General features: G+C 44.1%; 1 protein-coding gene across 2 annotated transcripts in view; it reads left to right on the top strand.

The window, feature by feature from the left end:
- LOC148474224 (tRNA wybutosine-synthesizing protein 4-like) overlaps positions 1-22,884 on the top strand; it is a 289,412-nt gene that overhangs the window by 143,520 nt on the left and 123,008 nt on the right. For both annotated transcript variants that reach the window (XR_015872909.1, XM_088458915.1), the window contains exons 6-8: positions 11,790-11,946; positions 16,598-16,787; positions 18,225-18,332. Coding sequence is in view for 1 of the 2 variants with exons in the window: in XM_088458915.1 (XP_088315041.1) it covers positions 11,790-11,946; positions 16,598-16,787; positions 18,225-18,332 (455 nt within the window). In the remaining variant the exon portion in view is untranslated. The remainder of the gene's footprint in view (positions 1-11,789; positions 11,947-16,597; positions 16,788-18,224; positions 18,333-22,884) is intronic.

The following is a 22,884-nucleotide window of genomic DNA, read 5'->3' as shown; positions in this document are numbered from 1 at the left end:
ATTTGCAATAAACTACGCAATTTTCCTGGAAAAAATTGTAGGACCCCCCTAAAGCTGTAAAAACATGGGGGATCACTATGGGTACCCCCCGTTTTAGCCTTCAAATGAAAGTCGGGGATTTAAATAGCTGTGCCAGGTGCTTTTTTCCCGACATTGAAGAAGTGATGCAGAAGAGCACTAGCTTATTTTTATGTCCCTAAAGTTATTTTTTTTAAATTCTGCAACTGTGCACCTGCCGCTAATAATCTATTCTAGAATACACCTGCTGCTAATAATATATTCTAGAATACACCTGCCGCTAATAATCTATTCTAGAATACACCTGCCGCTAATAATCTATTCTAGAATACACCTGCCGCTAATAATCTATTCTAGAATACACCTGCCGCTAATAATCTATTCTAGAATACACCTGCCGCTAATAATCTATTCTAGAATACACCTGCCGCTAATAATCTATTCTAGAATACACCTGCCGCTAATAATCTATTCTAGAATACACCTGCCGCTAATAATCTATTCTAGAATACACCTGCCGCTAATAATCTATTCTAGAATACACCTGCCGCTAATAATCTATTCTAGAATACACCTGCCGCTATAAATCTATTCTAGAATACATCTGCCGCTATAAATCTATTCTAGAATACACCTGCCGCTAATAATCTATTCTAGAATACACCTGCCGCTAATAATCTATTCTAGAATACACCTGCCGCTAATAATCTATTCTAGAATACACCTGCCGCTATAAATCTATTCTAGAATACACCTGCCGCTATAAATCTATTCTAGAATACACCTGCCGCTATAAATCTATTCTAGAATACACCTGCCGCTAATAATCTATTCTAGAATACACCTGCCGCTAATAATCTATTCTAGAATACACCTGCCGCTATAAATCTATTCTAGAATACACCTGCCGCTATAAATCTATTCTAGAATACACCTGCCGCTATAAATCTATTCTAGAATACACCTGCCGCTAATAATCTATTCTAGAATACACCTGCCGCTAATAGACTATTCTAGAATATACCTGCCGCTAATAATCTATTCTAGAATACACCTGCCGCTAATAATCTATTCTAGAATACACCTGCCGCTAATAATCTATTCTAGAACACACCTGCCGCTAATAATCTATTCTAGAATACACCTGCCGCTAATAGCCTATTCTAGAATACACCTGCCGCTAATAGCCTATTCTAGAATACACCTGCCGCTAATAATCTATTCTAGAATACACCTGCCGCTAATAATCTATTCTAGAATACACCTGCCGCTAATAATCTATTCTAGAATACACCTGCCGCTAATAGCCTATTCTAGAATACACCTGCCGCTAATAGCCTATTCTAGAATACACCTGCCGCTAATAGCCTATTCTAGAATACACCTGCCGCTAATAACCTATTCTAGAATACACCTGCCGCTAATAGCCTATTCTAGAATACACCTGCCGCTAATAATCTATTCTAGAATACACCTGCCGCTAATAGCCTATTCTAGAATACACCTGCCGCTAATAATCTATTCTAGAATACACCTGCCGCTAATAATCTATTCTAGAATACACCTGCCGCTAATAGCCTATTCTAGAATACACCTGCCGCTAATAGCCTATTCTAGAATACACCTGCCGCTAATAATCTATTCTAGAATACACCTGCCGCTAATAATCTATTCTAGAATACACCTGCCGCTAATAGCCTATTCTAGAATACACCTGCCGCTAATAGCCTATTCTAGAATACACCTGCCGCTAATAATCTATTCTAGAATACACCTGCCGCTAATAATCTATTCTAGAATACACCTGCCGCTAATAATCTATTCTAGAATACACCTGCCGCTAATAATCTATTCTAGAATACACCTGCCGCTAATAGCCTATTCTAGAATACACCTGCCGCTAATAATCTATTCTAGAATACACCTGCCGCATACTTGCAGAATAGCCCTGAACCTATTTCCCTATTGTTAAACGAATTTTTCCCATTTTTTTTTTCCACCCCAATTTTTCAATTAATTTTTTGGGGTGTCCCTATTTTTTTATTTTTTTTGACACATTTATTCTTAAAATGTCATTCCCAGGGGTGCAGGCTATATTTTTTTAAGCCTGCACCCCTAAACCCCAATTCTGCACTTTTTCGCCACCTAGTCAGTGGTGAAAAGTTATCCCCGTTTTTTTTCAAAGACTTTTGGAACCTGCGAAAAGTCTTTGAAATTGAATATGGTGTAAAACTAAAACCTGCGATAATAACAGCTGAGTTTTTGCTCCCATATTGAATACCCCTATATGTCCTCACAAATTTATTTTTTTTTGGTATACAGCTTTTTTTATTTTATTTTTAGGCAGCAAATAATAGGCTGCAGCCAAAGTGTGCACTAAACTGTAGGCAATTTAGATTGCAATAAAATTTTAAAAAAAAAGCATTATCACCAAATTTTATGAATCCCAATAGGTAGCCGGCTGTATGTGATAAAGTGAGTCAGACACCAGTTTGAACAGGCCAATACACACGTTTCCAGCAATGTGTACTTGTGCCATGTGTGTAGTGACCTTGTCCAAACAGCGTCATCACCACCCTATCCCATGCAGCCAGCACCTATTGGGAGTCATAAAATTTGGTGATTAGTAAAAGCAAGAACAAAAAAAAAATTAGATATCTGTATAACGGCCGATTCATCTGCTGCATCCAGCAGAGCATTAAACACGGCAGTGCTTGGGGTGCTGGGTGGGGGTGTAATCTCTAACTGGGCTGGGGGGGCCTGACATAGGTGTTTGGGGCAGGGGAATATAGCATTGGGCCAGCTATATACGTTGAGTTGTGTATGTTTTTGCTCATACACCTACTCAATAGGTCATAATTTAGCCTGAGGAAATTTTTTTTTGTATCTTCATCCATAATCCTCATAGTGCTGTTTACATGTGCCGTAAAGTCATCGATTGCATCAGGAGGTTTTTGAAGCAGGCGTTCTGCATTCGTGAGAAATATGTCCTCCCGTTCCTTATGGTTCTCCTTTCTCCCCTTTTTTTTTAATTTTTTTTGGGGTTGTTGGGAAGAGGATGAGGGTCCAGGTGCAATGGGTGTTGCCAGTTGTGTGGAATTCTTCACATCACTTTCCCCAATCAGACTGAGGTCCGGTGTGGATCCCAAATCAGGGTCTTGGGTTGGAGTCTATATGGGACACAAAGAAAAAACAAATATTATAGTCATGTTTTAACCCCTTTTTTTTTACTATTTTTACAGTTTCCTAACACCGTGGAGGAGTGGAAGAAGATCGCTGAAGACTTTGAACAACATTGGAATTTCCCTAACTGTGGAGGAGTCATCCATGGGAAACACATCCGCATCAACCCACCTGCCAAAACCGGATCATACAACTACAAAGGATTCTTCAGCATCGTTCTCATGGCAGTGGTGAATGCCAACTACGAATTTTTGTTTGTGGATGTCGGCAAGAATGGCCGTGCTTCGGATGGTGGTTCCTACAAACAAACAACTTTCTACCAGAGACTCACCAACAAAGCCCTCAACTTGCCATCACTGGATGAGACAAAGCACGGCCTAAATTACGTTTTCGTTGCTGACAAGGCTTTTGCATTACATGAACATGTGATGAAGCCATTTGCACAGAGGGGCCTGACCAGAAAGAAGAGGATCTACAACTACTGTCTATCCTGGGCACGTTGCATTGTGCAAAATGCATTTGGAATAATGAGCAACTGCTTCCGCATTTTCAACACCACCATCAACCTACGTGTGGAGAAGATAGACTGGGTCGTGGTGGCGTGCTGTGTGCTGCATAACTATCTGCGAAGAAAATCTACCCAACGAGGACCAGTCCCAGCTAGACCAGAAGGTGTAGGACCTCCGGAGGACATTGCCCAGTTTACATCTGTCTGCACCACCAATTTCTACAACATCGACCGCACATCCCAAAGAAGTGAGGGAGGAGTACATGGCCTATTTCAACGGACCAGGGGCCTGATTCAGAGCCACTCGTAAGTGGCAGCTCGTTCGCTCCGAGCGATGTTTGCCCAACTGCGCATGCGTACGGATCGTTATACGCATGCGCGAACCAGTCAGTGCGGCCGAAATTCATGTGCTCGCAAAATAGCATATGCCTGCTAATTTGAGTGACAGAATGAGGCGTATGTGGGTGGTAACAGGGGAAGATGCTTGAAAATGGGGAGTGGAGATCCGATCGCAGGCGTGCTTAAAGGTCAAAACGGGCGTTTTATGGGTGTGCATATTTAAAACAGCCGCGTCATTGACCACGTCACTGGGATTTTTTTAAGCCAGAACTGCTCGCAAAATTGTGGTAGCAAAAACCAACCACAAGAATAGCGAGCAGTTCATACCCTGTTCGATGTACTCGATTAATCTAATAAATAGCGGACATGACGTAGGATGCGAGTGGCCTGGGGGCGTAGTTTCCCAAAAAACGACCGCAAGTTTTGTACGCTCGTTCAGACCTAGAGGCGTGAACAGACTGCAAACAGCGAACGGATCATTTGAATAGCCACCCCTATTTTCAGGACGAGCGAGTGCTAATTGCGTCCGGCTCTGAATCAGGCCCCAGGTGCGGTGCCATGGCAGCAGGAATGTCTGTGAACTTTCAGACTATATTGGACATTTGGGATTGAACAACAAAAACATTAAGGATTTTGGTGTATTAACTGTGTCACTACTTACCAAGACTTCAGCAGACGGTCCAGGCACTTCTGCAACCTCCTCTTCTTCCTCTCGCTCAGCCATCAACACAATAGATTCCCTTAGTGGCTCTTGATCACTGATGAAGGACATCATATGGTAGTACCAGAGCGTGGGCTCATATATATCATCTGTGCCTGCTCCTGAGTTTTTGGAGTCATCCACCTTTTTTTTCTCTTTAATGTACAACGTCCCGAGGTTTTGAATTTTGTGCCGGACAGTTCTCAGGTCAGTATCGATAATGAACCATTTCGTATACTCCAAGAGCAGCTGTAATGCGGCCAACTTGTGCGACTTGTTGTGGTATTTGCGAGAGCTTATCCTCCACAGACACTCTTTAGAGTGCAGGATTTCGATGAATCCTCTAACGAACTCACGTTCACTATCCATGGACATATCTATGAAGAGGGAAAAAAAAGGACATATAAATATTTGTGTATATAGTTTTGTTATATTTAATGTTGTTCTGGTTAAAATTTTTAATGTTTATATTTTTTTTTTACAAGTTTTTAATATTTGGTATGGTATTGTAATCCTGTTTTCTTTTACTGGAATGTCATGTGTTTATTTTGTGGTATTTTAATGATTTTCTTTGTTTTGCAGCATGGGTATTCCACCTTTGGTCCTCCAGCTGTTGTGGAACTACAGATCCCAGGATGCCCGCCACAGTTTTAGCATGCTGATAATTCCAAACCTTGGCAGGGCATGCTGGGATGTATAGTTCCACAACAGCTGGAGGACCAAAGTTTGAAGACCCCTGTTTTGCAGGAATGATGTGTGTTTTTAAATGTAATGTATGGTGTTTTTTTGGTTACAGTAAACACGTGTTTTTTTTTTTTTAAGTTTTAATACTTTTTATTTTAATACTCTCTTTATTTTATCTGTATTGTATTTATTTTTAAACATGTTTTGACAAATATGTTATGTTATTTCAATATGAATAATCTTCCTGTAATGTATTTATCTTGTTTAAATATATTTGTTTATTCATTTTTCAAAAAGTTTGTTTTCTAATTAATTATTAGGTGGGCCCATGACATTGGTGGCCAGTTGGTTAGGTGGGGGGTACACATTGGTGGGTAGTGGGAGCTTAATGCATGACCCAGCTACCGCCCGCCTCATTACGGCGGGCAGTGGCTGGGTCATGCATTTATTACTTGGGGGGGCACACATTGGTGGGTAGTGGGAGCTTAATGCATGACCCAGCCACCGCCCGCCTCATTACGGCGGGCAGTGGCTGGGTCATGCATTTATTACTTGGGGTGGTACACATTGGTGGTCAGTGTGGTTGCATTTATACAGTACAAATACTCACCATACTTCCACAAGAAAAACACTTCAGTGTGCGGGCTCCGGACTGTGCTTCTTTCTTCCTCCATACACAATGCTGCACAAGATGGTGGAGGGGCGTGTACAGGGTTCTGTCAATCAAAATCCATGTTGTGCGATGAATCGTACGATTCGTCGTAAGTAAAAAAAAAAAACCCTCACGATCGGTTCCCATCGCGTTCCAGGTTGGCTAATCTGCCCTACAGCATGGCAGATCAGAGGATGTGAGGTACAACGAGCAGGGACGTGCATCGGCATCGTGCTCATGAGTATAAACTCACGATTTGGACTTATTTTAACCGATTCGTTGTCACGATTTGTCAAAACCGGCCCAATTGAATGAAAAATCGCTATGTGGGTGGGCAGCTTTAGCTTCTAGAGCATCAGTAGTGGCACGCAGGGTCCTTTGGTTAAGATCCTGGAAAGCTAATACAGGATCAAAGAAGGTGCTAGAAGTCTTACCTTTTTTATGGAAATATACTTTTTGGAGCTGTTTTGGATAAAATAATAGCTACTCTGGTGGCTTCAAAATCACCAAGTCTGCCATCCATGGCTACAATGTCTAAGCAGGTTTCTTTTTGATCCTTCCGTCCTCGGGGATGAGCAAGGGAACAGTCTTCCTCTAAACTGACTAGTTTTTGGAAAACCACAAGGCGACAAACTAAGAGGTCTGGCCGGGCAAGACGTCTAGCTTCTAAACTGGATGACAAATACTCAGCCTGATGGGGTGGGCCTCCTCCTGGGAGATCCCAGGGTGGGAGGCCAACTTCTTCAGTTTGCGGATTATTGGCATCAAACACAGATGCCTGGGTCCGAGAAGTGGTATCTCAGGCATCAGGGAGTCAGAATTCTGCCATATCTGGATGACCTTTTGATATTGGCGCAGACTCCAGTGGTTTTAGAGAACCATCTTCAACTGACCATAGCTTGCTTACAAAGGCACAGCTGGATAATCAATTGGAAGAAATCATCAGTTTCTCCAGCACAGCAGATGGTACATCTGGGAGTGTTTCTGCCAGAGGACAAGATTGTGGCCCTAACATTGCGAATATGCAAGCATAGAATATCCATTTTCTTAGCGAATGCAGGTCCTGGGATCAAAGATATCCACCTTCAACATGGTGGGATATACTCAGTTCCATTCCAGGCCTCTGCAAAATTTCATTCTCTCCAGGTGGAATGGACCGTATTATCTAATAAGGTCCCATAGGATCCTTCTCACTCCAGAAGTTCTTCACTCCCTCCTGTGGTGACTGAGAAAGGATCATCTAAATGAAGGGTGTCCATTCTAGGTTCAAATTGGGTGCTTCTAACCACGGACGCCAGTCTTCGCGGATAGGGGCTGTTACAGGTCATCAAACCTTTCTCGGAAGGTGGACAAATCAGGAAAGTCATCTGCCAATTAACATTCTGGAACTAGGACCAGTATACAAAGCACTTGTCATGGCACAGGAACTGCTCCAGGGAAAGCATGTCCAGGTCCAGTCTGATAACGCGACTACAGTAGCCTACCTCATCAAGGAAGCACAATAAGTTATGTACCCATGACAGAGGTGACAAAGGTTCTGGTTTGAGCAGAACGTCATCTTCCGGCCATCTCGGCAATATTCATACCGGGAATACTCAATTGGGAAGCAGACTTCCTAAGTCGCCAGGACATACATGCCGGAGAGTGGTCTCTCCATCTGGGAGAGTTCCAGCTCCTGGTAAACAAGTGGGGTCTACCAGAGATAGTTCTCATGGCGTCACGCCACAACCACAAGGTCCCCAGGTACGGGTTCAGGTCCAAAGATCCATCAGCAGCCTTCGTAGATGCACTGGCAGTAAGATGGGACTTCAAGTTGACATATCTCTTTCCTCCGATTTACCTCCTCCCAAGAGTTCTCAGGAAATTCTAGCAGGAAGGTGGAACGGTAATACTGGTGGCCCAGATGTTATTGGTTCACCAACTTCCAAAATCTGTCAATAGACAATCCATATCGTCTTGCTTTATGGCAGGATCTGTTAACGCAGGGTCCCTGCCGGCATCCGGACTTGCCTCGTCTGACGATGTGGCTCTTGAATCTTCCATCCTAAGAGTGAAAGCTTTTTCTAGTTCTGTAATTCAAACAATGCTTTGGGCACGGAATCCTGCCTCTGCCCGCATCTATTGCAGAGTTTGGCATTGTTGGTTTGGTCAATGGTGTTCCTGTAGGAAATATTTTCCTAAGGTGTTCAGGATTTCCAGGGTACTGTCTTTTCTTCAGGCGGGTTTAGATAGTGGTCTCCGCCTGGCGATTTTGAGAGTGCACTGTCAGTCTGGTTCCAGAGGAAGATTGCTTCATTACCAGATGTTAGAATGTTTTCCAAGGAGTTCTGCGAGTTCAGCCTCCTTTTGTTCCACCGATAGCACCAAGGGATTTGTCTTTGATTCTTAATTCTACAAGCTCCCCCATTTTAACCTCTAGACTCTGTAGATCTGAAGTGGTGGACAGAGAAGACCCTTTTTCTTCTCGTTATCTCTTCTGCTCGTAGAGTCTCTGATTTCGCAGCGCTGTCTTGTCGCTCCCCATTTTTGATTTTTTTTCACCAGGATAAAGCGGTTCTTCGCACAAGGGAGGATTACCTTCCTAAGGTAGTGTCCCGTTTTCATGTGAATGAAGAAATTGTTGTTCCAGCTTTTCAGGCTTCAGACCTCTCTGTAGGTGAAGCCTCCCTGGATGTAGTTTGTGCTCTCTGTATCTATGTGGAGCGTACAAACTCTGTTAGAAAATCAGATGCTAATTTTGGATTGTATTGCTTTCACAAACGAGGATGGCCAGCTAATAAGCAGACTCTTGACGAGATGGTTACGCATGACTATCTCTCAGGTGTACACACCGCTTGAAATCCCTGTACCAAACACTGTGCCAGTACATTGTACTCGGCCTGTAGGGTCATCGTGGGCATTTAGTCATGGTGCCTCTGCTGAGCAATTGTGCAAGGCAGTCACATGGTCTTCTGTCAACACTATTCTTAGGTTCTATGCCTTTGATACTTTTGCTTCTCAGGATGCTTCCTTTGGGCGACGAGTTCTCCTTTCTGCTCAGGAGCTTCCCCCACCCTAGGGGAACTGCTTTAGGACATCCCCATGGGATCCCTATGGACTCAGAAGAAAAAAATCTGAGTTATGGTAGACTTAAAGGTACCAATAAGGTGGTATACAGGCGCTGAAATGGTCTGATTTTCCAAGGAGCCACTAGCAAATAGGGTTAGTCAGACCCTTAAGAAATAAACAAACATACAATATAATAATGCTAAATAGAGTACACAGTTTGTATATAGATAATAAAAAATATATTCACTTTAATAAAATAAATATGCATACAATCTTTAAAATGTAATAAATGAGCAAGATGCCTCACCCTAGTGATTGTCCACATGAACATTGCCTCTTCCTATGTATACTTCTGGTTTCAATAATGATGAATAGAATTTGAAATTCAATATCCCTTTTAGAAGTAGGACTGTCCAATAGGTAAATATAATACCGGTAGTGGGATGGTCCTATTAGCGTTTGAGTTCCATGTGCAGAGCTTGGAGCTCTCAGATGTTCGCGGTGTGCAGATCTGGTCCAGTCCAATAGAGTTTAAATGTTTGCTATCTGCCTATCAAGAGCTGGCCAGCTCCTCTTTTACATTACTGGGGAAACACTACCTTTTGATGGGAGCCTGACAGCTCTCCATGGGGTATTTGGAGGGTGAGTGCCATACAGCAACTCACAACTCTCTTGCACATTTACACAGGGGCTACCTGCTGCAGAGCACAAAGGGGCTTGGGCCTAATGACCAGCGTCCCTTTCCATAATGTGGCCTCAGACCTATGGGCCTGCCTAAAGGTGGGCTCAGGTAGTGGCCTGGGCCTAATGCCCAGGGCCACTTTATACAGGGCTCAGGCCTAACTGTGGGGATTAATGAATTGGGCCTGGTGCCCTCATGTATGTGTACTAAGGCCTGGCTGATGGCCACAGGCCTAGTGCCCGTCTACTTTCTTGATTCGTGACATGGGTCTAATACCCAGGTCACTTGCACCTAATAGGGGCAATTAATTCCTATAGGGCATAATGCCTGCCTACAGTGCTCGGGCCTAGCGCCCGCCTATATATGCCCCCAGGCTTAATGTCTGTCTGTGTTCCATGGACTTAGTGCCTGACAGCCCTGGTGGTCTAGGGAGGTGTTAATTAATACAGGTGGCCCAAGGCCGCCTACTGGTATGTTTGGAGAGGCTTTGTTAGCTCTTTTGCATCCCACCACTGCAGCACTACTCCGGTCCTCAATTTCTTTCTTCTGCTGCTGACCCGTCCAGGCCAGCGGCGCCGCCTCTTCCTCTCTTCATCCAGGCACCGTCGATCTTCCCTCTTGATCACAGCGTCTTCTGGCCTCTTCTGTGGCCAGCGGAACTGTTGCCGTGATGCTCCTCTCTTTGGGAGGTCTTCTCTCTGCCGCCACCGAATTGATCCTTCCTACTCAGCAGCGCCTATTACAAGACGCCACGAGTGGGCGGTGCTTTGACGCGGCAAGCTGCGTTTCGCTTGTCGCATCTGCCTCCTATTGGCTGCTGAACCACAAGCCGTGTTTGGCTCGCAGCCAGAGCCAAACACCCGCCGGACCCGAGCCCGCTTAGCTTGTGCCCAGAGCCAAGCTTCTCTCGCCGACACTTTAACGCCGGCATTGGTGGAAGGGACCTGGCGGTCCTTTCACCAGGTACCCGCTGCGTCTGCTTACCTGGAACTGGGAGCAGAAATGGCATCCCAGCGCCGGGCGCCGATGTGTCCCGCAGAGGACACCTCTCTCCTGGCTGTGCTGGGATGAAACACTTGATCCCAGCACGGCTTTCCACACTTGGGTTGTTAATTCATCAAAATCTCCCCACAGTATGTATCAGTATAATTATGGAGAGCTTGCAGGATTGTTACTGAGATTCTAACCATTTAATCCCATGATAAACTAATTTAATTTCAAATATGGAGAGATATAAATGTTTGTATTGTTGTGGTGTTGGAAATTGTTGCTTTAATCTTACTGGTCATTACACCATATTTAGTTGATAAGTGTATCATATAATTTGTAATTCACCAATTTTTATTTTAATGATTATGTATGAACAGTTTTTATGCGTATCTCAGTGCGAGGCCGGATTAGGATACACTGTTTTACTGCTGAATTACAATCTGGTTATTTTAGGTAAAATAGGAGTGATTGCGTCGTATGCAGTCTCTTCTGTACACACCTGGCCAGCCCAGTGACTGATGTGCTAATTACCAAATGGCTGCTCCATATGTCCTGCCATGGTCATTTACTGTAACTATGCCCACCCATCATTGTCATGTCATTGTCGGCAGTTCCTGTAGGCAGCAGAACGGGTCGGTCGTGTGTACGCAGCAGCAGATGCCCACAATATGGGCCACAAATGTAATAGGGTGAGAGTGTAACAGTAATCTGTCACATAGGCCGAGGTTACTGCCGACACACTATATCTGCCGTGCTGCACTGCCGACACACTATCTGCCGTGCTGCACTGCCGACACACTATATCTGCCGTGCTGCACTGCCGACACACTATATCTGCCGTGCTATATATGATATATAGTTTGTTGGCTGTATGAACGATATATCGCACAGAGTGTACCCAGCGTAAGACATAAAATCAATCTCCGAGATAAATAGTTATTGTTTCTAATTTGTTTTATTATAACTGGGTCTCAATGTTTTCTAGGGCTTGCAGTACTTTTCTCAGAAAATTATAAACTCATTGGCTCGGATCTAAGTGACATTCCTCATTTACAATCTGCATTGGGCAGAGCTGGAATAGAATGGGATTGTCCTACTCTATTACTCGGAGAAGTGGCGCTCTGCTATATGGATCCCGCACGGTATGTAAATCGTGGGCATTACACAAATATCTCTGAAATCTATAAATCTGTTGTAGCATTTGCTAAGCAGGTGGTGATCTGTCTGACGTGGCCATTATTCTGATCCATCAATATGGTAAGTGAGAGTGAATGAAATGGCAGAACATTGAAATGCTTTTATAGCCCAGGGCACTGGTACGGGCACAGTGCCTCATGGAACAGAACTGATCTGCTCTTTATAGCTTCTCTAGTAATGTTGTATCTTGCCATGCTCTAACCCGGCCGCGCTCTAACCCTAACCCGGCCGCGCTCTAACCCTAACCCGGCCGCGCTCTAACCCTAACCCGGCCGCGCTCTAACCCTAACCCGGCCGTGCTCTAACCCTAATCCGGCCGCGCTCTAACCCTGCCATGCTTTAAACCTGACCCTGCTGAGGATTTAGGTCTCTTCTGGTTGCCTGCCCTGACCCAACCCAGGCAGATATCAAAGTAAAAATAACAAATAATTATTTAAAACCAATAGGCATAACAGTCTAATCAACCTGTACAGACATAGTCCAGCACAGTCACATATAGCAATAGGTACACCTGATACTTCCTACATGAGCACTGAGGATAACCATTCCAGTAATGGCTCATTCCAAATGTGGCTGTAAGGCTGGAGAGGCACTGCTGATCTCCTGCTACTGCCAACAAGACAGCCGTCCCACTGTCACCCCGCTTTTGGCAGACACTGGTAGGAATCATCATTAGCTCACTCTCCAACCATCTCTCTCTGCTAGCTCTGAGCTCCACCTGTAAAGCATCCCAGGTGTGACAGGAGCAGCCCCTCCCTCTCCTCCCCCCCACAACACCCCCTCTTCCTCCACTTCTTGAATATCCCCTGCTGGGATTATGCTGCACTGTCTGCATCTGGTTACATAATATCACTGACCTCATAGTCTATAATGTTATTTTGTTCAGGTTCCACAGGGATACCATGCGGATAATATGGTTGGGGTGATCCAGGCACCAAACAGTTAAGCTTTGAGCTCCCAGGATGCCTCAGGTCCTCCTCCACATATACCCCGGCCACGGGCATCCAGCTGTTTGTTTGGGGTGGCAGGACTCTGTTGCACCTTTGTAACAGTGGACTGCTCAGACAGTCCCAGGCTTTTATTTGATGTTCTATTTTATTTCTATGTTTTTGAGTTAGCAGTGCTGAGCATCTGAATTAAGACGCCTGCACTGCGACTCCGTCTACCTCCGCCGGGCCGCAACACCAGTAACATCTCTAGTGATTATGGTGGGTCACGGCTGAGCTTGCTAGCAGCAATGCTGTGGCTTGGACTGCAACCAGACGCATGGAGATGTCAGGTAAGGCGATACCTCACAGGGAATCGAGCACAGCAGTCTTTGCTACCGGCTCTGGAGATGCACCGGAAGCCGCTGCAGTGAGGGCCTGGGGCCATCCGCTCCCTCACTAGATCACCGGGGCCTGATCCCCGGCGTCAGACGCTTCTGCTGCCATGATGTCAGTGTACCTGGCCGGTTGATGCAGCTTGAAGAAATGAAGAAATTGTGGTTCCAGTTTTTCAGTCTTCAGACCTCTCTGTAGGTGAAGCCTCCCTGGATGTAGTTTGTGCTCTCTGTATCTATGTGGAACGTACAAACTCTGGTAGAAAATCAGATCCTCTTTTTGTGCTATTTGGTTTTCACAAACGAGGATAGCCAGCTAATAAGCAGACCCTGGCTCGATGGTTACGTATAACTATCAGGTGTACACTCAGGCTGATCTACCTATCCCAAACATGGCAACAGCCCATTCAGCTCGGTCTGTGGGGCCATCATGGGCATTTAGTCGCGGTGACTCTGCTGAACAATTGTGCAAGGCAGCCACGTGGTCTTCTGTCCACACTTTTCTTAGGTTCTACGCCCGTGATACTTTTGCTTCTCAGGATGCTTCCTTTGGACGACGAGTTCTCCTTTCTGTTCAGGAGCGTTACCCAGCCTTAGGGGAACTGCTTTAGGACATCACCATGGTATCCCTGTGGATCCCTATGGACCCTGAAGAAGAAAATAAGAGTGTAAGATAAACCTCCTGCCACTGTTTGGTGTTATGTAATTGTAAAACCATTACTCTCATTATTTACCTGGGAGGGATTACAATCACATAACACCAAACAGTGACAGGAGGTTTATCTTACACAGGGAGGATCACTGCTTAGCAAGTAACACAGGTGGGTCAGTCTGCTCATTTACTCATCCCTGTATAGTGTTCTAAAGGACCGTTCTTCACATAGGCTGGCAGCAGAAGACAATGTTCCCTGGACATGATATTGGTTACTGAAAGGCTGAATCTGGATGACCAGAACTGTGAGCATCTTACCCAGCATACTAGTGATACCATAACTGTGAGCATCTTACCCAGCATATTAGTGATACCATAACTGTGAGCATCTTACCCAGCATATTAGTGATACCATAACTGTGAGCATTTTACCCAGCATATTAGTGATACCATAACTGTGAGCATCTTACCCAGCATATTAGTGATACCATAACTGTGAGCATCTTACCCAGCATATTAGTGATACCATAACTGTGAGCATCTTACCCAGCATATTAGTGATACCATAACTGTGAGCATCTTACCCAGCATATTAGTGATACCATAACTGTGAGCATCTTACCCAGCATATTAGTGATACCATAACTGTGAGCATCTTACCCAGCATATTAGTGATACCATAACTGTGAGCATCTTACCCAGCATATTAGTGATACCATAACTGTGAGCATCTTACCCAGCATATTAGTGATACCATAACTGTGAGCATCTTACCCAGCATATTAGTGATACCATAACTGTGAGCATCTTACCCAGCATACTAGTGATACCATAACTGTGAGCATCTTACCCAGCATATTAGTGATACCATAACTGTGAGCATCTTACCCAGCATATTAGTGATACCATAACTGTAAGCATTTTACCCAGCATATTAGTGATACCATAACTGTGAGCATCTTACCCAGCATATTAGTGATACCATAACTATGGCTGCTGCAGAGCTTTCTTTCCCGGTATAGTGTATAAAAACAATGGCCTTTACCTTGTGCATATAACATTGAATGCAAAATAAAAACAAAAACTATTCCATATCTAACACTATAACCAGTAATTTACATAATCCAATTATATAAGGCACAGCTTAACCATACAAAATATTAACCCTTCTAACATTTTAAGGTCAGGGATAGGGACATGGGGTAAAAGTTCTATGACTCATCCCTGTGAAAAACGAGGTACCGCATGGCTGTGGGTTAAGGGACCCTCATTTCATCACACCTGCCACGCTCTAACCCTAATCCTGCCACGCTCTAACCCTAATCCTGCCACGCTCTAACCCTAATCCTGACACGCTCTAACCCTAATCCTGACACGCTCTAACCCTAATCCCGCTACGCTCTAACCCTAATCCCGCTACGCTCTAACCCTAATCCCGCTACGCTCTAACCTAATCCTGTCACGCGCTAACCCTAATCCTGCCACGCTCTAAACCTGCCATGCTGTAACCCTAACCCTGCCACGCTGTAACCCTAACCCTGCCACGCTGTAACCCTAACCCTGCCACGCTGTAACCCTAACCCTGCCACGCTCTAACCCTGCCACGCTCTAACCCTGCCACGCTCTAACCCTGCCACGCTCTAACCCTAACCCTGCCACGCTCTAATCCTGCCACGCTCTAATCCTGCCACGCTCTAATCCTGCCACGCTCTAATCCTGCCACGCTCTAAACCTGCCACGCTCTAAACCTGCCACGCTCTAACCCTAACCCTGCCACGCTCTAACCCTAACCCTGCCACGCTCTAACCCTAACCCTGCCACGCTCTAACCCTAACTCTGCCACGCTCTAACCCTGCCACGCTCTAACCCTGCCACGCTCTAACCCTGCCACGCTCTAACCCTGCCACGCTCTAACCCTGCCACGCTCTAACCCTGCCACGCTCTAACCCTAACCCTGCCACGCTCTAACCCTAACCCTGCCACGCTCTAACCCTAACCCTGCCACGCTCTAACCCTAACCCTGCCACGCTCTAACCCTAACCCTGCCACGCTCTAACCCTAATCCTGCCACGCTCTAAACCTGCCACGCTCTAAACCTGCCACGCTCTAACCCTAACCCTGCCACGTTCTAACCCTAACCCTGCCACGTTCTAACCCTAACCCTGCCACGCTCTAACCCTAACCCTGCCACGCTCTAACCCTAACCCTGGCATACTAAACCTGCCACACTGTAGCCCTAACTCTTCTATACTAAGGGACCTATTCATTATCGTAGTATCCACCTCGCACCACTACTTAAAACTGGAGCACTTTCTGCATGGTTAACGGTCCATTTAACATATGATGAATACTCCCCTAAAACCCTAACCCTGCCAATACTCTAACCCTAATCCTGCCATGACCTAACCGTACCATGATCTAACCCAAAGCTTGTCATACTCTAACCGTAACCTTGCCATGCTCTAACCTGTAACGTTGGGAGGATTCAGCCCTTAGAGATTGTACCTGGTGTCTAGAGCTCATTGAGAATATGTTCCTGTTATTCCTGTGTGACTCCTAATTATGATTAAACAACAGTTGTCGGCAGAATGCCTCACCGTTAGTTCCAATTTTGTTTCTGTAGATCGACAGATGTGATTGGCTGGGCTGCACAGCGTTTTCCCAACTCTCGCTTTGTGTTGTATGAGCAGTTCTCTCCAGATGATCCCTTTGGTCAAGTTATGATAAACCATTTTGTGTCCTTAAACTCTGCTCTGTGCTCAGTGACTGCGTACCCCCAGCTGGAGGACCAGGAGCAAAGGTTTCTACAGAAGGTTTGCACTATGCTTCTATGTATGCTTTGTCTCTTACTATACCATACTGCTGATTGGCTTTTGTGTGATATCTGTCGTGTTGCTTGAGATAAAATTTTATATCTGTGGTTGATTGAATCTTCATGTAACGTCTATGTCAGGGGTGTCAAACTCTAAGCTCCCCAGCTGTTGTGGGACTACATATCCCAGCATGCCCTGCCACAGTTTAAGCATGCCCTAAAAGCAAAACGGTGGCAGTGCATGCTGGGATGTGTACAGATGGGCCCAGCTAGTTTGTTGCTCATAGCGCGCCATTCAGGCCTCCTGTGTTGCGCCATGGAACTTGACGTGATGGATGTACTGTGGCGTACCGTGGTATTCTACAACGAAAGATAAGCCATGACATGTAATTCACTGCTTAACCTCCGGGTGGCGAGTGCTCCACTGATAATATTTGTACTGCGGTGAGATGCTGAGAGAAATGATTTCGGTTCAGTTGAGTTCTTTAAAATAACTGAACGTCAGTAGCTCCATCATTATGTAATGCTTAGTGTGTATCTTCTGGTCAATGTAAGCTACGGCTGCTTTATTGGGACTCGGTACAGTAATATGCATCTACTGTAGGGCCACTTTTGGAGACAGGTATTTTGCAGCACAGTAATAGAGATGTGTCCACAAATATCTATCCGTGCGCTACAAGTTGCTCAAAGCATAGCACAGGAGTGCTATGTGACTCGGTAGCGCAGAGCGTCTTTTATGCTTCTTTTTTACCTTTTAAAATGTGTCTTATTAGCACAAGCAGCTTCTGCTGATTAAAATGATATGCAGCATGCCTATGTTCTGTGAGCCAGTACGGGTGTATCTGCAAGCGAATCACTACCTTACAGTGTTACAGTCGCTGATGTTATAACGTAGCGTTTCGCATGCAGATACACCTGCACTGGCTGACAGAACATAGGCATGCTGCATATGATTTTAATCAGCAGAAGCTGCTTGTGCTAACAAATCACATCACTGTGTGATTCAGATGCATTTGGAGGTAACAAGTTGCATAAAAGATGCTCGCGCTACCGAGTCAAGCCATGGCATGGCGCGACTAGATGGCCTGCTTAACGTGCAAGGAGGCTGGATATGTGAGGCCCCATCTGTATATGTATTTGTAGAAATAACAGTATTCACACATTACACGATATTACTTTTTTTCCACTGCTACGCTACGTTCCGTTAGGAAACATTCTGTGGGGAGCGACTCAAGGCTACTGTGTAATAAGCAAAATGTTATACAACACATATTGTGGACCTTTAGTGGCGGGATTCCTGGGAAGAACATGTATCCTAAAACTTAGTAAATCTCTGGAAATTAAAATAAGAGTAGTTCATGCAGCTGCTGGTACCACTTAGAGAATAGTATGTACTTCTATACTTGTTATGATGGAGATCAATGTCTCGTTTCTGCAGGGCTGGGAACACTGTCGAGCTTTAGATATGAATAAATTCTTCCTGTCTTATGTTCCTGATGCAGAAAGGCTGCGCGTTGATTCATTGGAGCTGTTTGATGAGTTTGAGGTAGGTGGTTATGGTGCATAGCACTAGGACAGAGTATATTTCTGATAACTGTTAATGTATTGTCTGTTTATTATGATATTGTTGCGTGGCCAATCTTATGGTGGGTACACACTGGGCGATATTACTGACCGACTGCACAATTACGACAGCGTAATCGTGCAGTCGCTCAGTAATCGTGCACTTTTATGTCGGAAACGACCAGCGATGCGCACTCCCGCTGGTCGTTTCCAACACTGTCCATCGCCTGAACATGCAGCACAACCTGACGATGTCGTCAGGTTGCTGCATGTTCGGGAATGGGGGTGAGAGCCCGGCGCTGAACGATATCGTTAATGATATCGTTCAGCGGCTGTGCTCAATGTCATGAACGACACTGAGCACAGCCTGCCGGGGACACACTACACGATATCGCTCAGGGAGCATATCTAATAGTCTGTATGCACCTTTAGAGGTTCACAACCAGACATATATCAAATAGTATAATATAACATGGAAGATAGCAAACCACTATTAGCAGTGAGATCAAATAGAACTACTATATTTTAGTGCTGTCAGGAAAGGCATAATAGTATATACTGCAGTCACTGTAGCTGTATTACATAACCCCAATACATGTACAGCATTATACTGGTCTGTCTGTTCCTAGCCTTGGGCTTAGTACCTACTGCAGTCACTGTAGCTGTATTACATAACCCCAATACATGTACAGCATTATACTGGTCTGTCTGTTCCTAGCCTTGGGCTTAGTACATACTGCAGTCACTGTAGCTGTATTACATAACCCCAATACATGTACAGCATTATACTGGTCTGTCTGTTCCTAGCCTTGGGCTTAGTATATACTGCAGTCACTGTAGCTGTATTACATAACCCCAATACATGTACAGCACTATACTGGTCTGTATGTTCCTAGCCTTGGGCTTAGTACATACTGCAGTCACTGTAGCTGTATTACATAACCCCAATACATGTACAGCATTATACTGGTCTGTCTGTTCCTAGCCTTGGGCTTAGTATATACTGCAGTCACTGTAGCTGTATTACATAACCCCAATACATGTACAGCACTATACTGGTCTGTCTGTTCCTAGCCTTGGGCTTAGTACATACTGCAGTCACTGTAGCTGTATTACATAACCCCAATACATGTACAGCATTATACTGGTCTGTCTGTTCCTAGCCTTGGGCTTAGTACATACTGCAGTCACTGTAGCTGTATTACATAACCCCAATACATGTACAGCATTATACTGGTCTGTCTGTTCCTAGCCTTGGGCTTAGTACATACTGCAGTCACTGTAGCTGTATTACATAACCCCAATACATGTACAGCATTATACTGGTCTGTCTGTTCCTAGCCTTGGGCTTAGTACATACTGCAGTCACTGTAGCTGTATTACATAACCCCAATACATGTACAGCATTATACTGGTCTGTCTGTTCCTAGCCTTGGGCTTAGTACATACTGCAGTCACTGTAGCTGTATTACATAACCCCAATACATGTACAGCATTATACTGGTCTGTATGTTCCTAGCCTTGGGCTTAGTACCTACTGCAGTCACTGTAGCTGTATTACATAACCCCAATACATGTACAGCATTATACTGGTCTGTCTGTTCCTAGCCTTGGGCTTAGTACATACTGCAGTCACTGTAGCTGTATTACATAACCCCAATACATGTACAGCACTATACTGGTCTGTCTGTTCCTAGCCTTGGGCTTAGTACATACTGCAGTCACTGTAGCTGTATTACATAACCCCAATACATGTACAGCATTATACTGGTCTGTATGTTCCTAGCCTTGGGCTTAGTACATACTGCAGTCACTGTAGCTGTATTACATAACCCCAATACATGTACAGCATTATACTGGTCTATCTGTTCCTAGCCTTGGGCTTAGTATATACTGCAGTCACTGTAGCTGTATTACATAACCCCAATACATGTACAGCATTATACTGGTCTGTATGTTCCTAGCCTTGGGCTTAGTACATACTGCAGTCACTGTAGCTGTATTACATAACCCCAATACATGTACAGCATTATACTGGTCTGTCTGTTCCTAGCCTTGGGCTTAGTTCATACTGCAGTCACTGTAGCTGTATTACATAACCCCAATACATGTACAGCATTATACTGGTCTGTCTGTTCCTAGCCTTGGGCTTAGTACATACTGCAGTCACTGTAGCTGTATTACATAACCCCAATACATGTACAGCATTATACTGGTCTATCTGTTCCTAGCCTTGGGCTTAGTACATACTGCAGTCACTGTAGCTGTATTACATAACCCCAATACATGTACAGCATTATACTGGTCTGTATGTTCCTAGCCTTGGGCTTAGTACATACTGCAGTCACTGTAGCTGTATTACATAACCCCAATACATGTACAGCATTATACTGGTCTGTCTGTTCCTAGCCTTGGGCTTAGTACATACTGCAGTCACTGTAGCTGTATTACATAACCCCAATACATGTACAGCATTATACTGGTCTGTCTGTTCCTAGCCTTGGGCTTAGTACATACTGCAGTCACTGTAGCTGTATTACATAACCCCAATACATGTACAGCATTATACTGGTCTGTCTGTTCCTAGCCTTGGGCTTAGTACATACTGCAGTCACTGTAGCTGTATTACATAACCCCAATACATGTACAGCATTATACTGGTCTATCTGTTCCTAGCCTTGGGCTTAGTACATACTGCAGTCACTGTAGCTGTATTACATAACCCCAATACATGTACAGCATTATACTGGTCTGTCTGTTATAGGTGACTCTTATCCTCACTATGGTCCTTCTATTATAGGTGACTCTTATCCTCACTATGGTCCTTCTATTATAGGTGACTCTTATCCTCACTATGATCCTTCTATTATAGGTGACTCTTATCCCCGCTATGATCCTTCTATTAGAGGTGACTCTTATCCTCGCTATGATCCATCTATTATAGGTGACTCTAATCCCCACTATGATCCTTCTATTATAGGTGACTCTTATCCCTTCTATTATAGGTGACTCTTATCCCCACTATGATCCTTCTATTATAGGTGACTCTTATCCCCACTATGATCCTTCTGTTATAGGTGACTCTTATCCTCACTATGATCCTTCTATTATAGGTGACTCTTATCCCCACTATGATGCTTCTATTATAGGTGACTCTTATCCCTTCTTTTATAGGTGACTCTTATCCTCACTATGATCCATCTATTATAGGTGACTCTTATCCTCACTATGATCCTTCTATTATAGGTGACTCTTATCCCCACTATGATCCTTCTATTATATGCGACTCTTATCCCTTCTATTATAGGTGACTCTTATCCCCACTATGATCCTTCTATTATAGGTGACTCTTATCCCCACTATGATGCTTCTATTATAGGTGACTCTTATCCCTTCTTTTATAGGTGACTCTTATCCTCACTATGATCCATCTATTATAGGTGACTCTTATCCTCACTATGATCCTTCTATTATAGGTGACTCTTATCCCCACTATGATCCTTCTATTATATGCGACTCTAATCCCCACTATGATCCTTCTATTATAGGCGACTCTTATCCCCACTATGATCCTTCTATTATAGGTGACTCTTATTCCCACTATGATCCTTCTATTATAGGTGACTCTTATCCTCACTATGATCCTTCTATTATAGGTGACTCTTATCCTCGCTATGATCCTCCTATTATAGGTTACTCTTATCCTCGCTATGATCCTTCTATTATAGGTGAATCTTATCCCCACTATGATCCTTCTATTATAGGTGACTCTTATCCCTTCTATTATAGGTGACTCTTATCCCCACTATGATCCTTCTATTATAGGTGACTCTTATCCCCAATATGATCCTTCTATTATAGGTGACTCTTATCCCTTCTATTATAGGTGACTCTTATCCTCACTATGATCCTTCTATTATAGGTGACTCTTATCCTCGCTATGATCCTTCTATTATAGGTGACTCTTATCCTCACTATGATCCTTCTATTATAGGTGACTCTTATCCCTTCTATTATAGGTGACTCTTATCCCCAATATGATCCTTCTATTATAGGTGACTCTTATCCCTTCTATTATAGGTGACTCTTATCCCCACTATGATCCTTCTTTTATAGGTGACTCTTATTCCCACTATGATCCTTCTATTATAGGTGACTCTTATCCCCACTATGATCCTTCTATTATAGGTGACTCTTATTCCCACTATGATCCTTCTATTATAGGTGACTCTTATCCCCACTATGATCCTTCTATTATAGGTGACTCTTATCCTCACTATGATCCTTCTATTATAGGTGACTCTTATCCCCACTATGATCCTTCTATTATAGGTGACTCTTATCCCCACTATGATCCTTCTATTATAGGTGACTCTTATCCTCACTATGATCCTTCTATTATTGGTGACTCTTCTCCTCACTATGATCCTTCTATTATAGGTGACTCTTATCCTCACTATGATCCTTCTATTATAGGTGACTCTTATCCTCACTATGATCCTTCTATTATAGGTGACTCTTCTCCTCGCTATGAT

This window comes from Taudactylus pleione, unplaced genomic scaffold (assembly GCF_031769625.1).
Source record: "Taudactylus pleione unplaced genomic scaffold, aTauple2 ptg000867l, whole genome shotgun sequence".
NCBI classification, from domain to species: Eukaryota; Metazoa; Chordata; class Amphibia; order Anura; family Myobatrachidae; genus Taudactylus; species Taudactylus pleione.
Note: the sequence above shows the minus strand (reverse complement) of the source record. Positions and strands in the feature narration are given on the sequence as shown.